Source organism: Bombina bombina, chromosome 6, assembly GCF_027579735.1.
Source record: "Bombina bombina isolate aBomBom1 chromosome 6, aBomBom1.pri, whole genome shotgun sequence".
Lineage (NCBI taxonomy): Eukaryota > Metazoa > Chordata > Amphibia > Anura > Bombinatoridae > Bombina > Bombina bombina.
In genome coordinates this window covers 51839965-51853896 of record NC_069504.1, presented here as the reverse complement: position 1 = coordinate 51853896, position 13932 = coordinate 51839965, and the positions used below count along the sequence as shown (strand labels likewise).

General features: G+C 37.2%; 1 protein-coding gene across 1 annotated transcript in view; it reads right to left on the bottom strand.

Annotated features, from left to right (window-relative positions):
* The window catches only part of PODXL (podocalyxin like), a 238120-nt gene that overhangs the window by 56755 nt on the left and 167433 nt on the right, over positions 1 to 13932 (bottom strand). Inside the window, exon 4 of the mRNA XM_053716395.1 lies at positions 11250 to 11324. Coding sequence (XP_053572370.1) covers positions 11250 to 11324 — 75 coding nt within the window. The remainder of the gene's footprint in view (positions 1 to 11249; positions 11325 to 13932) is intronic.

Genomic DNA, 13932 nt, shown 5'->3' with positions numbered 1-13932 from the left:
TTGTAAATTATTTCAGTGAGAAACCTAAAGTTTGTGAAAAAGTGAACGATTTTTTTTATTTGATCGCATTTGGCGGTGAAATGGTGGCATGCAATATACCAAAATGGGCCTAGATCAATACTTTGGGTGTTCTACTAAAAATAAATATATACATGTCAAGGGATATTCAGGGATTTCTGACAGATATCAGTGTTCCACTGTAACTATCGCTAATTTTGAAAAAAAAAAAAATCGTTTGGAAATAGCAAAGTGCTACTTGTATTTATTGCCCTATAACTTGCAAAAAAAGCAAAGAACCTGTAAACATTGGGTATTTCTAAACTCAGGACAAAATTTAGAAACTAATTAGTGTGGTTGTTTTTTGGTGGTTGTAGATGTGTAAGATATTGGGGGTCAAAGTTAGAAAAAGTGTGTTTTTTTTCCATTTTTTCATCATATTTTATATTTTTTTTTATAATAAATTATATGATATGATGTAAATAATGGTATCTTTAGAAAGTCCATTTAATGGCGAGAAAAACGGTATATAATATGTGTGGGTACAGTAAATGAGTAAGAGGAAAACTACAGCTAAACACAAACACCGTAGAAATGTAAAAATAGCCCTGGTCCCAAACGGTCAAAAAATGGAAAATTGCTGTGGTCCTTAAGGGGTTAAAGGGACATAATACTCATTTGCTAAATCACTTGAAACTGATGCAGCATAACTGTAAAAAGGAAAATATCACCTGAGCATCTCTATGTAAAAAAGGAAGATATTTTACCTCACAATTTCCTCAGCTCATCAGAGTAAGTGCTGTGTAAAAAATGATACTTCAGCTGCAGGTAAAAAAAAATTAAAACATAAAGAAATGAACTGCAGTCAATCAGCATCAACAGTGCTGAGGTCATGAACTCTTTTACTGTGATCTCATGAGATTTGACTTAACTCTCATGAGTTTTTTTTATAGTAAACTTCCTTAAACTGAATAGGGAAATAACATGAGTGTGCACGAAGCTCGCTCCCTTGCCTGTCCCGGGACAGGCATACTAATTTGCTGCTTAAAGTCCTTGAGGTGTGAATACTCAGGACAATTTGAGGTAAAATATCTTTCTTTTTTACATAGAGATGTTCAGGTGATATTTACTAGTCAGCTATTTAGAGCATCACTTTCAAGTGTTTCAACATTTGGATAGCATGGCCCTTTAAGTTGACATCAACAGGTGCTACAGCCAATCAGACATCAGTATGGTTTTCTGATATAACACATTATCAATGTAATGTAACATACACATTGCAGTAAAATCTATTGTTTAGTTTTCCTTATAGGACTACAGTAGAATCCGCACAAACATAATAAGAATGTCAAAGATTCCTTTAATTTGCCAGCCCCTTGTATCATGTGACAACCATCGGCCAATCACAGATTCATATGGGTATATACCTTAAACTCTTGCACATGCTCAGTAGAAGCTGGTGACTCGTTGTGCATAGAAAAAGAATGTGCACAGTTCGATATTGGGATTAAATTTAAAAGTTATGTGTGTTTTATATTCAGTCTGTGAATACTAACGGGCTTTCCTCTCTATTTGTAGCATACGGAAATTCCTTTCTTCATATGGATAAAAGTAGTTTCTTATCACACTCCTGATCAGAAACTCTTGTATTTTTATCACCAGCTGTCTCTCTGTTATCTGAAAGCTGCAACCCTGGCTCACAGGAACAGGAGGTCCCTAGGGGGTATTATTTCTACAGCAGAATGCTTTCCAAAATAACATTTTCCCACAGACAAATGGCTGCACAACCTCACCTGTTTGCCAAGATTATGGCAGATGTCATGAAAAATAAAAATACTTTTCTGATAAAGTAATTTGTTACTGCAGGTCTAGTAGAAAAACAGTTATCATTTTGCTTTGTTTCAACGTGATTTCTCTTATGACTCAAATACTGAGCAAATGATCTGTAATTCATTTCCAAACCAGCAGATGGCAGTGTGATAACAATATTGCCCAGTGCAGGGGTAGTGAACCTGTTTTAGTTTGAGCCCAAATTGCTTTAAGTGTAAAAAGAGCACAAGAGAAACATTAAAAGTATATTTTCCTTTAAATCCATAATATATATGAACAAATAAAGCCCAATTACTATAAAGGATGGATACACAAGAAATAAATTATTTATTAAAGGGACAGTGTACTCAGGCAAGAAGCTTTTAAAGTTTTCATTCTATTCAAATCTGCTGCAGGAACAATATCTAAAATGGGCTAGATTTACTCTCTCCCATTCCCAACTTAAAAGTTGATTTCTGTTGCTGCCTCTAGTTTACAAAGCTTTTCTATAACCAATATTAGAGAACCTTTCATTAATAATTGTTGGGTTTAGAACACAAACGCAGCTATTACATATGACAAACTAAAGGCAAATGGGAGTATTTGAAAATAATTTTTTACACTCCAGCAGGTAAAATGGATCGCTGAGAACATATTAAAAAAGAGAACATTTTACAATACATTATTCTTTTAAAGGGACATTTTCTTTCATGATACAGATAAAAGATTAAATTCTAAAACAAGTTTCCAATTTACTTGTGTTTTAAAATGTACTTAATTCTTATGGTCCATAGTTTGGGAAGCCATCTACACTGTAAACTCGTATATTCTGTGATTTACTGAGTACAACTTGATCATGTAAAGGACATTTAACAGTTTGAGATTGTAATATATTAATTATGTCTTGTAAAACCCTTTGCCGTCTGCTTTCGTGATTTATTTTGTCCCATTTCCTGTCATTAAACTCAGAAAATTGTTGTTTTTCTCAATCCATTTGAGCTTCTATTAAAAGAATATTAAACTGTGCTCCTTTGGTAAAAAAACCAAACATGTTAAAGTACACATAAAATGAAACAGATTGTGTAAAAAACGGCAAACAACTTACTTGTTTTTGTGCAAAATGAGCACTTTGAAATTCTCAGTGTAGCCCCTGTACTCATTGTGATAAGAGAACTGACATCTTGCCACTGTCTGATCTGAGCATGAGCAAATCTCAATCCCTGTTTAACTAGTCTATTAACATTATAGTTACTAATGTTGTTCTAGAAGTTTTATGACATCAGGCCAGATAAACCTTCCTGTAGAGATGACAGCCACCTTGTAGGGCTGTAACAGGAAGTAATGGACACTGCAGAAATGTAGTGTAAAAAAAAAGAAAGAAATAGTTTAATTGATTTAAAAATGATGACTAATACACATTGCAATGCCTTTTATTAAGTATTAGCCACTGCTTAGTGCTTTATTACAACAATGAAACAGAGTGTTTAACAGCCCTTTAAGTAATAAGCGTTCTCATACTGGAATTTAGGTTTTCCTTACCTATCTATTCTGGTGAGAACAATTAGGGACAGATATAAAAGAGGCATTTTATTTATTTTTATTTATAAAAATATTTTACCATGAAGGATACATTGAGATTTCTCTCGTTTTTAAGTATGTCCTGGGATTAAACATGTCTGTGGAGACAAGGCTGCGTGGTAACCCTGTTAATTACTTTAACAATGATATATATTTCCCCAACCTTGTTTGCACATTCTATTTTATAGCCTGTTTATATCTGTATTTAGTTGTCCTCAGCAGAAAAGATAGGTAAGGGGAAAACCTACGTTTCAACATGACATATCCCCATTACTTTATAGAAAGTAAAATACTTTCTAGCAAAACCTTTACACTTATATATTTGATATTTAAGCAATTAACATAATTTTTAAAAATACATATACATACTAATCTCAGGCTAATATTTACATTTATTTACTGTTTCATATTCCTTTCAAGGGTCATCTTTCATGATACAGACAGAGCATGCATTTTTAATGAACTTTCCAATTTGCTTCTAATTTATTTAGTTCTCTTTGTATCTTTTTTTGAAAAGCATACCTAGGTAGGCTCAGAGCAGCAATGGGTTACTGGGAGCTAGCTACTGATTGATAACTGTATATATACGCCTTTTGTCATTGGCTCAACTGATGTGTTTAGCTAGGGAAAATAGAAAACTAGTGCTAGCGACCTTTATTCTGTTTACATTTATACTATTGTCTCTGGCAAGACCCCATTTGGTAACTCTTCCCTCATATGTGAAAGACACGTTAGACCTCCTCAAAAAACTTGATTAGTTAATAATCACAGAAAAACAATACTAGTCTCCATGGATGGGGAAAGTTTATATGCATCCATCCCACATGAAGTGAGCCTAATAGCAGCTGGCCACTTTTTAGAGGCCCGTGAGGTGGAGTATAGGAAACATATTGAGTGTGTCCTCAATCTTTTGAGTTTTGTCTTAAACAACAATGTCTTCATGTTCGATAAACAAATCTATCACCAGCTAAAAGGGATGGCGATGGGTGTAGTTTGTGAACCCACCTATGCATGCCTCCATTTGGGGGCATGGGAAATGGAGGATGGTTTTGGAGCACATGGAGACATTGTGGACAAACATGTAGATCTCTGGATAAGATATGTGGACTACATCCTAGTCCTCTGGGATGGTCCAATTGAAAAACTCAGAGATTTTGTAAAAATATTAAATGTAAATGACAGGAACATTTTTCTTACATATGAAGCAAGTGAAAGGGAATTGAACTCCCTAGACATTAAAATAAAAAATGAAGGCACTAAATTAACCACAGAGAACTTGTTAGAAGCTACAAGTGCACATCCGTCATCAACAAAAAATGGGATTCCATTTGGTCAGTTTCTTCGCTTAAGAAGAAACTGCTCATCGCGCTCGAAATTTGAGCAGCATGCTGAGCTAATGGAAAAAAAGATTTCTAAAAAGAGGATATTCCAAAAAAGGAAAAACAAGAGCGAGAGCAAGGGTAAGAAAAATGGACAGAGAAGATCTACTTTATGGAGAAAAAAATAAAAAAAGAACAATCCCAAATAAGATATATAACAAAATGTAATTGCCAATGTGATCATTTGTACTCCATACTAAAAGATAATTGGCACTATAAGGCCATAGATGAAGGAATTAGGGAAGTAGTAGGGGGGCGTCCTAGCCTAACAGCAAGATGAGCACCCAGCTTAAAGGGACAGTCAACACCAGACTTGTTGTTTTAAAAGATATATAATCCCTTAAAGGGACACTAAACCCAATTTTTTTCTTTTGTGATTCAGAAAGAACATTCAATTTTATGCAACTTTCTAATTTACTCCTATTATCATTTTTTCTTAGTTCTTTTGCTATCTTTAATTGAAAAAGAAGGCATCTAAGCTTTTTTTCTTAGTTCAGAACTCTGGACAGCACTTTTTTATTGATGGATGAATTTATCCACCAATCAGCAAGGGCAACCCAGGTTGTTCACCAAAAATGGTCCGGCATCTAAACTTACATTCTTGCATTTCAAATAAAGATAACAAGAGAATAATTAAAATTTGATAATAGGAGTAAATTAGAAAGTTGCTTAAAATTTCATGCTCTATCTAAATCATGAAAGAAAAAATTTGGGTTCAGTGTCCCTTTAATTACTAATTCCCCAGTTTTGCATAACCAAAACAGTTATAATAATACACGTTTTACCTCTGTAATTACCTTGTATCTAAGCCTCAGCAGACTGCCTCCTTATTTCAGTTCTTTTGACAGACTTGCATTTTAGCCAATCAGAACTGGCTCCATGAAACACGTGAACTAATGTTGTCTAGTGGTGAAAAACTATCAAAATGCATTTAGATTAGAGGCGGCCTTCAAGGTCTAAGAAATTAGCATGTGAACCTCCTAGGTTTAGCTTTCAACTAAGAATACCAAGAGCACAAAGCAAAATTGGTGATAAAAGTAAATTGGAAAGTTGTTTAAAATTACATGCCCTATTTGAAACATGAAAGTTATTTTTGGACTTGACTTTCCCTTTAAAGGATTCCTTACTAAGAAGCAATTACATTAAATCACAGAAATCAGACAACTGGCTTACAGCACACAGTACGGTAGGGAGTCACCCATGTGGAAAATGTGTGTACTGTCCATTCATGAATAGAACAAAAAGTTTCAGTACAGGAAAGAGAAATTAATATATCAAACATTTTATCAACTGTGACACATTTGGGGTAGTCTATCTTTTGTCTTGTTCCTGCCCAAAATTTTACGTGGGGAAAATGAAAAGACAGATAAAAGAGTAAGAGAGCACTGTGATGACATCCAATTTAAAAGAGATACTAGTGTAGCTCGACACTTCCTAGAACTACATGACGGCAAACTCTGACTGTCTAAGAATAGTAGGAATTGATAGAGGTATAACATCAGGGAGAGGAGGAGATCAGGACAAGTATCTTTTACAAAAAGAATCTAGGTAGATGTTCAGACCTAGTAATCTCTCCAAAGAATGTTCATGGGGAAGGGAGAATTTTCCTAACTGAAATAGTTTGAGAAAAATGAAATACTTCATATTTTTACCTTTATGTATGCCATTATATTGCTCAAATTAAAAAAAAAATGTCCAATTGCAAATGTGTGAAATATTTTGCAAATACGTTAAATGTATAACAAAAACCGTAGCTATTTTAGGAATATCCAGTTAAAAAATAACAGTGTAAAAAATGTAACAATGAATATGTATGCCACAATGCTCTACTTAAAGAAAAAAAGCGCCCAGTTGTAATGATGTGAAATAGTAAGAATTTAGCCTAAAAAGGCGTTGACAGAGCACAATATAAGATACCAGTAAAAAAGTGTTATGAAACATTGACAGGTGTACTTTATGTCAAAAATGTACCATTTACTGTGAATATATCTTTAGCAAAAATTATACCACTGTTCTCAGAGCCAAAATAAACCCCTTACATGAATTTTTGAAAAGTATACGAAGTATATAAGTATGTTGCATGAATCTTTACAAATTGAGAGTTCCAACTGAAGTAAAATAATGAGTAACAAAATAAAAAGGAGGAGACTCAAGATATGCAATAAACGCTGGGGAATCCCAACACCTGACAGCCCTGACAAAGCCAAATATCACAAAAGGCATTATGGGTGAAACGCGCGTCGGCGAATGTAACCAGCAATAGTTTTCGTTTTGAAGCCGAGTGTGCAGGTTCGCTACAAAGAAAACTAACTACTGACTGGGTGAGCAGTGAACTCTGTGGCCAAGAGGTCTGCTAAAGGCATCCCGGGTTTAAGCAAACAAGCCAAGCTGCAAGTATACAGTATACACCACAGACGAGAGGATCGTAACTACAGGCTTAAACAGCAGGAGCCGTGACACATCAGCTGCGTAGGTAACTGACCTAAAGTCAGGTTGAAGCCGTGCTGATTTGGAGGTACGTGAGAGGAAAGTTTCCTATATACCAGAGGAAAATAAGCCCCACAGCTGTATTTCTGTTGATTTGGCTGTCTGTCTGGAGGATAAGAGATACAACTTTCTGGCTTGCTCAAAATCCTGCTTTGCCTGCATACACGCGTATACATAGCCCTTCTGTCTCTATCAGTTGCAACTGCATTTACTGTGGAACTTTGACTGCTTTTCCTAAATCACCAAACATTGCAGTGTAATTAATCATTTTTTCATTCATGAATCATGAACTAACTTTATTCAATGTTGGATGATTGTTGGAAGAATAATATGCCTACCACATGTGGTTAAAACAGATAACTTTATGGAGACTTTTACAGTTACCTATTACAGTTCTATTGCTGCAATATTTGAAATGTGTGTTTTTGTATTTGTGTTCTATCTCTGTGTGCACTATAATCAAATGAATAAAAAACAAGTATAGGTTTTATCTGAACAAAGTGTGCTGAATACCCAATCTATATTTAAAAACTAACACCTAGATTACGAGTTTTGCGTTAGAGGCTGTGCGGTGCTAACAAGCAGTTTATGCTCACCACTCACTTACAGACAGCGCTGGTATTACAGGTTTTTACAAACCCGGCGTTAACAGACAAGAAGTGAGCATTGAGCAAAATTTTGCTCCACATCTCACTCCAATACCAGCGCTGCTTACGTTAGCGGTGAGCTGGTGTAACGTGCTCGTGCATGATTTCCCCATAGGAATCAACGGGGAGAGCCGGCTGAAAAAAAGTCTAACACCTGCAAAAAAGCAGCGTAAAACTCAGTAACGCAGCCCCATTGATTCCTATGGGGAAATACAATTTATGTCTACACCTAACAGCCTAACATGAACCCAGAGTCTAAAAAACTACTCTTACACTTATTAACCCCTAATCTGCCGCCCCCGACATCGCCGCCACCTGCATTATATTATTAACCCCTAATCTGCCGCTCTGGACATCACCAACACCTACATTATAATTATAAACCCCTAATCTGCTGCCCCCAACATCGCTGCCACCTACATTATATTTATTAACCCCTAATCTGCCACCCCCAACGTCGCCGCCAGTATTGTAAATTTATTAACCCCTAAACCTAAGTATAACCCTAACCCTAACCTTCCTAACTTAAATATAATTTAAATAAATCTAAATAAAATTCCTATCATTAACTAAATTATTCCTATTTAAAACTAAATAAAATACCTATAAAATAAACCCTAAGCTAGCTACAATATAACTAATAGTTACATTGTAGCTATCTTAGGTTTTATTTTTATTTTACAGGCAAGTTTGTATTTATTTTAACTAGGTAGTTATTAACTATTTACTAACTACCTAGCTAAAATAAATACAAAAGTACCTGTAAAATAAAACGTAACCTAAGTTACAATAACACCTAACACTACACTATAATTAAATTAATTCCCTAAATTAAATACAATTAAATAAAATTAGCTAAAGTACAAAAAACAAACAAACACTAAATTAGTGCGGCGGTTTAGAGGTTAATATATTTATTATAGTGGTGGCGATGTCCGGTTAGGCAGATTAGGGGTTAAAAATTGTCTTTTAGTGTTTGCGATGTAGGAGGGCCTCAGTTTAAGGGTTAATAGGTAGTTTATGGGTGTTAGTGTACTTTTTAGCACTTTAGTTAAGAATTTTATGGTACGCCGTTGTAGTGTAAAACTCTTAACTACTGACTTTAAAATGCGGTACTAGTTTTGACAGGAGAGGGTCTACCGCTCACTTTTTGGCAGACTCGTAATACCGGCACTATGCAAGTCCCATTGAAAAAAAGAGGATACGCAATTTACGTAAGTGGATTTGCGATATTTCCAAGTCTGGCCAAAAAAGTGAGCGGTACACCTGTACCTGCAAAACTCGTAATACCAGCGGGCGTTAAAAAGCAGCGTTAGGACCGGCCAATGCTGCTTTTTAAGCCTAACGCACAACTCGTAATCTAGCTGTAAGGTTTACAAGTTTCTTAGTTATTCTCTTTCTAAGTTTTTCATTAAATATGTGTTTAGCTAGCTTCCGGTAGTGCATTGTTGATCCTTCAACAAAGGATACCAAAGAAACAAAGTCAATTTGATAATAGAAGCACATTTGAAAAAGCTGTTTGAAACGTTATGCTCTATCTGAATCATGGAAGAACAATTTTGGGTTTCATGTCCCTTTAAGTGGCTCTACCCAAATAAATGATAATTTAATATCTATACACTCACAGATGACTTATTCGATTTAATGCTTTTGCCAGCACCTAAAATGTTTTTTTTCGTGAAGAGAGGCCCATTGTCATTTTCATTGTGATTTATACAGTTTAAACCACTTCCTCATTAGGCAGGAAGGAGGCTACATTCTTTTACTGTGATTATGAGTATGAAAAGGGAAATCTCTGAAGACAATGGTGAGAGTACAGACTTACTGGGAATACAATAAATGACTACAACGTCCTTTAGATCTGTCCTGCTATAGAGACACTATTGAACACATGGGGGATGATTTATTAAGCAGCCGATACTACATCAATGCCCCATCGTTTCAGGTCCACCTGAAACAGAAGTTAAAGGGACACTGAACCCAATTTTTTTTCTTTTGTGATTCAGATAGAGCATGCAATTGTAAGCGACTTTCTAATTCACTCTTATTATCAAATTTTCTTCGTTCTCTTGCTATCGTTATTTGAAAAACAAGGCATCTAAGCTAAGGAACCAGCCAACTTGGGTGAATTTATCCACCAATCAGAATGGTCCGGCATCTAAACTTACATTCTTGCTTTTCAAATAAAGATACCAAGAGAATGAAGAAAATTAGAGTAAATTAGAAAGTTGCCTAATTATTGCATGCTCTATCTGAATCACAAAATAAAATGTTTGGGTTCAGTGTCCCTTTAAGAAGCAGCGGTCATACGACCGCTGCTCCTTAACTTCTCCGCCACCTTTTAACTTCTCCATTACCTATTCTAACAGGTGACACAAAGTGTAAAATACAACAGTGATTGTCAGTTCAATTTTTGTATTTTTACTTTTTTCCATAAAATTGAATAGTGATTCTATGTATCCTCATGTTTCCCCAGTACCAGGAGGGGAGGAGATAGTGTGCCATTTTGAAACCAGCACATATGAATAGACTGGTCTGGTCGCCAATTATGACCAAAATTCCTTGCCGGCAAGTCAAAATTTTAAATCACTCACATTTTCTTGTAAGCAAAATTGATTAATTTTGTTCCGGCTGTCGCACTATTTCTGGGAGCACAATGTTTCACATATATCAGCTGGTTCTGTGTTGAGTGAATGATGCGCACTTACTTGTTTTTTATTTTATATTTGCTTTAAAAGCAATTTTTGGTCATTCTATTTTTGTTGAAGGAGCAGAAATGTACTACTGGGAGCTAGCTGTCAAGATTTTAAAAATAACTGGCAGTTCTCAAAGGATTTCATTTTCCATTAGCCAAACTACAGCTGCAGAAGGCTGATTTTTTTGCTCTTATATCTTTAGGAGTTGATAATTTATGCACAATTCACATTCAGCTTTCAGCTTGTTGTGCGTGGCCGTTAAAGGGACAGTGTAGTCAAAATTAATCTTTCATGATTCAGATATAGCATATCATTTTTAACAACTTTTCAAGTATTATCTAATTTGCTTCGTTCTCTTGGTATTCTTTGTTGAAAAGCATACCTAGGTAGGCTCAAGAGTAGCAATGCACTAATGGGTGCTTGCTGATCGCTGCACTTATAAGCCTCTTGTCATTGGCTCACCAGCTAGCTCCCAGTAATCTATTATTACTCCTGAGCCTACATAAGCATATTATTCAACAAAGAAAACCAAAAGAATGAAGCAAATTAAATAAAAATAAATCAATTGGAAAGTTGTTTTAAACGGTATGTTCTATCTGATTCATTAAAGAAGTGTGGGTTTTATGTCCCTTTAAGAAAAGATTGCTTGTACTTACACAGATCTTTGAAACATTCACATTCAACTTTAGAAGTGGCTGGGTTTCCTTGTCATTATTCTCACTGCAGGTTGTCTGTAAATACAATAGAAATGAATAGATGTAATACAGTAATTCACAAGTAATGCACAAGTAATTCACAAGTAATGCACAAATAATGCACAAATAATGCACAAGAAATGCACAAGTAATTCACAAGTAATGCACAAATAATGCACAAGTAATGCACAAATAATGCACAAGAAATGCACAAGAAATGCACAAGAAATGCACAAATAATGCACAAGTAATTCACAAGTAATGCACAAGTAATTCACAAGTAATGCACAAATAATGCACAAGTAATGCACAAATAATGCACAAGTGAGTCCCCAGGTCTCCCTCTACTTTTTTCCATCTCTTTTTCTATATTTTGGAGCCATAAAACCAATGGGGAATTTACATTAAAGGGACATGAAACAAAAAAAAAATAATTCATGATTTAGACAGAACATACAATTTTAAACAACTTTCCAATTTACTTCTATCATTTAATTTGCTTCCTTCTCTTGTTATCCTTTGCTGAAAGGTTTACCTAGGCAAGCTCACTAGCAGCAGAGAACCTAGGTGCTGATTGATGGATGCATATATATATATCAATTGTGATTGGCTCACCAATGTGTTCAGTTAGAAACCATTAGTGCATTGCTGCTCCTTCAACAAATTATACCAAGAGAATGAAACAAATTAGATAATAGAAGTAAATCTGAAAGTTGTTTAAAATGTTATTCTCTATTTGAATCATGAAAGAAAATATTTGGGTTTCATGTCCCTTTAAGAACAAACAAATAAATTGCATATAATGGAAGAAAATTGACCAACATTTCATAATCTCTCTCTGTTTATTAGAGAAAGTGACATCTGAATATTAGATAATGACAGAATAAAACAAGTGTCTCCAGCAAGTTTCACCATTTTATACCTCCCCTCACATCACAATTACTGCAATATTGCTTATTTGATTTCATATGCACAGACAGTAGATCATTTGTTTCAGATGAATCATTTCTTGTTTAGAATAATTGTTGTGTTCTTTCAAAGATAATGACCAGGTACCTAAATAAAGGTGATTACAAAATGATGTCCTACTCTGTACTCAGAATGGCAAATGTTGTCCAGGGGTGCTGTGTAGTTGGGCAGAAAGAACCTAAACAGAGGGCCCAGCTTGTAGGGGGGCAACCAGTTTTGTTGCAATTGCTCCTGGTGCGCTGCCTACAGCCATAGTCCCAGCTAGTTAAATGAGCTAGTGCAGTGTTGAGCTGCACTAGCAGTTATAACTGAGTGAGCAGGTGGCAGCAGGCTGGAAAAGTTTAGCATAGGACGACACACACTCAGTGAGTGCCTACAGCACTTCCCGTCTTCTATTTAAGATTAGTTGCAGCACAGACTGCTACGCCAATGGTTGTGGGCTGGTGCTGATGGCAGAAGCTGCTGATGGCTGCTCTACCAGTAACTAAACAGTAAAGGTGTGTGTGTGTGTGTGTGGGGGGGGGGGGGGGGGGTTGTTGCTGTGGTATCCATGGAGTGTGGGGTCTAACCCTAGAGGTTTGGGTACCCTGGTTGATATCAGTAAGCCCCTGGCTGTGTTTTTTCCATTCTTTCCATTTGCTTCTCTTAGCCTAAAGGACTACTCACCCTGGACTGCTTCTCCTACTCACCTCTGGGCTGCTTACCCTACTCACCCCTGGGCTACTTACCCTACTCACCCCTAGGCTGCTTCTCCAACTCACCTCTGGGCTGCTTACCCTACTCACCCCTGGGCTGCTTACCCTGCTCACCCCTGGGCTGCTTACCCTACTCACCCCTAGGCTGCTTCTCCTACTCACCCCTGGGCTGCTTCTCTTACTCAACCCTGGGCTGCTTCTCCTACTCACCTCTGGGCTGCTTCTCCTACTCACCCCTAGGTTGCTTACCCTACTCACCCCTGCGCTGCTTCTCCTACTCACCTCTGGGCGGCTTTTCCTACTCACCCCTGGGCTGCTTCTCCTACTCACACCCCTGGACTGCTTCTCCTACTCACCACCCTGGGCTGCTTCTCCTAAACACCTATGCCCTGGGCTGCTTCTCCTACTTACCCCCCTGGGCTACTTCTCCTACTCACCCCCCTGGGCTGCTTCTCCTACTCACCCCCCTGGACTGCTTCTCCTAATCACCCCCCTGGGCTGCTTCTCCTACTCACTCACCCCATGGCCCCTGGCTGTGTTTTTTTCATTCTTTCCATTTGCTTCTCTTAGCCTAAATGACTACTCACCATGGACTGCTTCTCCTACTCACCCCTGGGCTGCTTCTCCTACTCACCTATAGGCTGCTTCTCCTACTCACCCCTGGGCTGCTTCCTTTACTCACCTCTAGGCTGCTTCTCCTACTCGCCCCTGGGCTGCTTCTCCTACTCACCCCTGGGCTGCTTCCTTTACTCACCTCTAGGCTGCTTCTCCTACTCACCCCTGGGCTGCTTCCTTTACTCACCTCTAGGCTGCTTCTCCTACTCGCCCCTGGGCTGCTTCTCCTACTCACCCCTGGGCTGCTTCTCCTACTCACCTCTGGGCTGCTTACCCTACTCACCCCTGGGCTGCTTACCCTAATCACCCCTGGGCTGCTTACCCTACTCACCCCTGGGCTGCTTCTCCTACTCAACTCTTGGCTG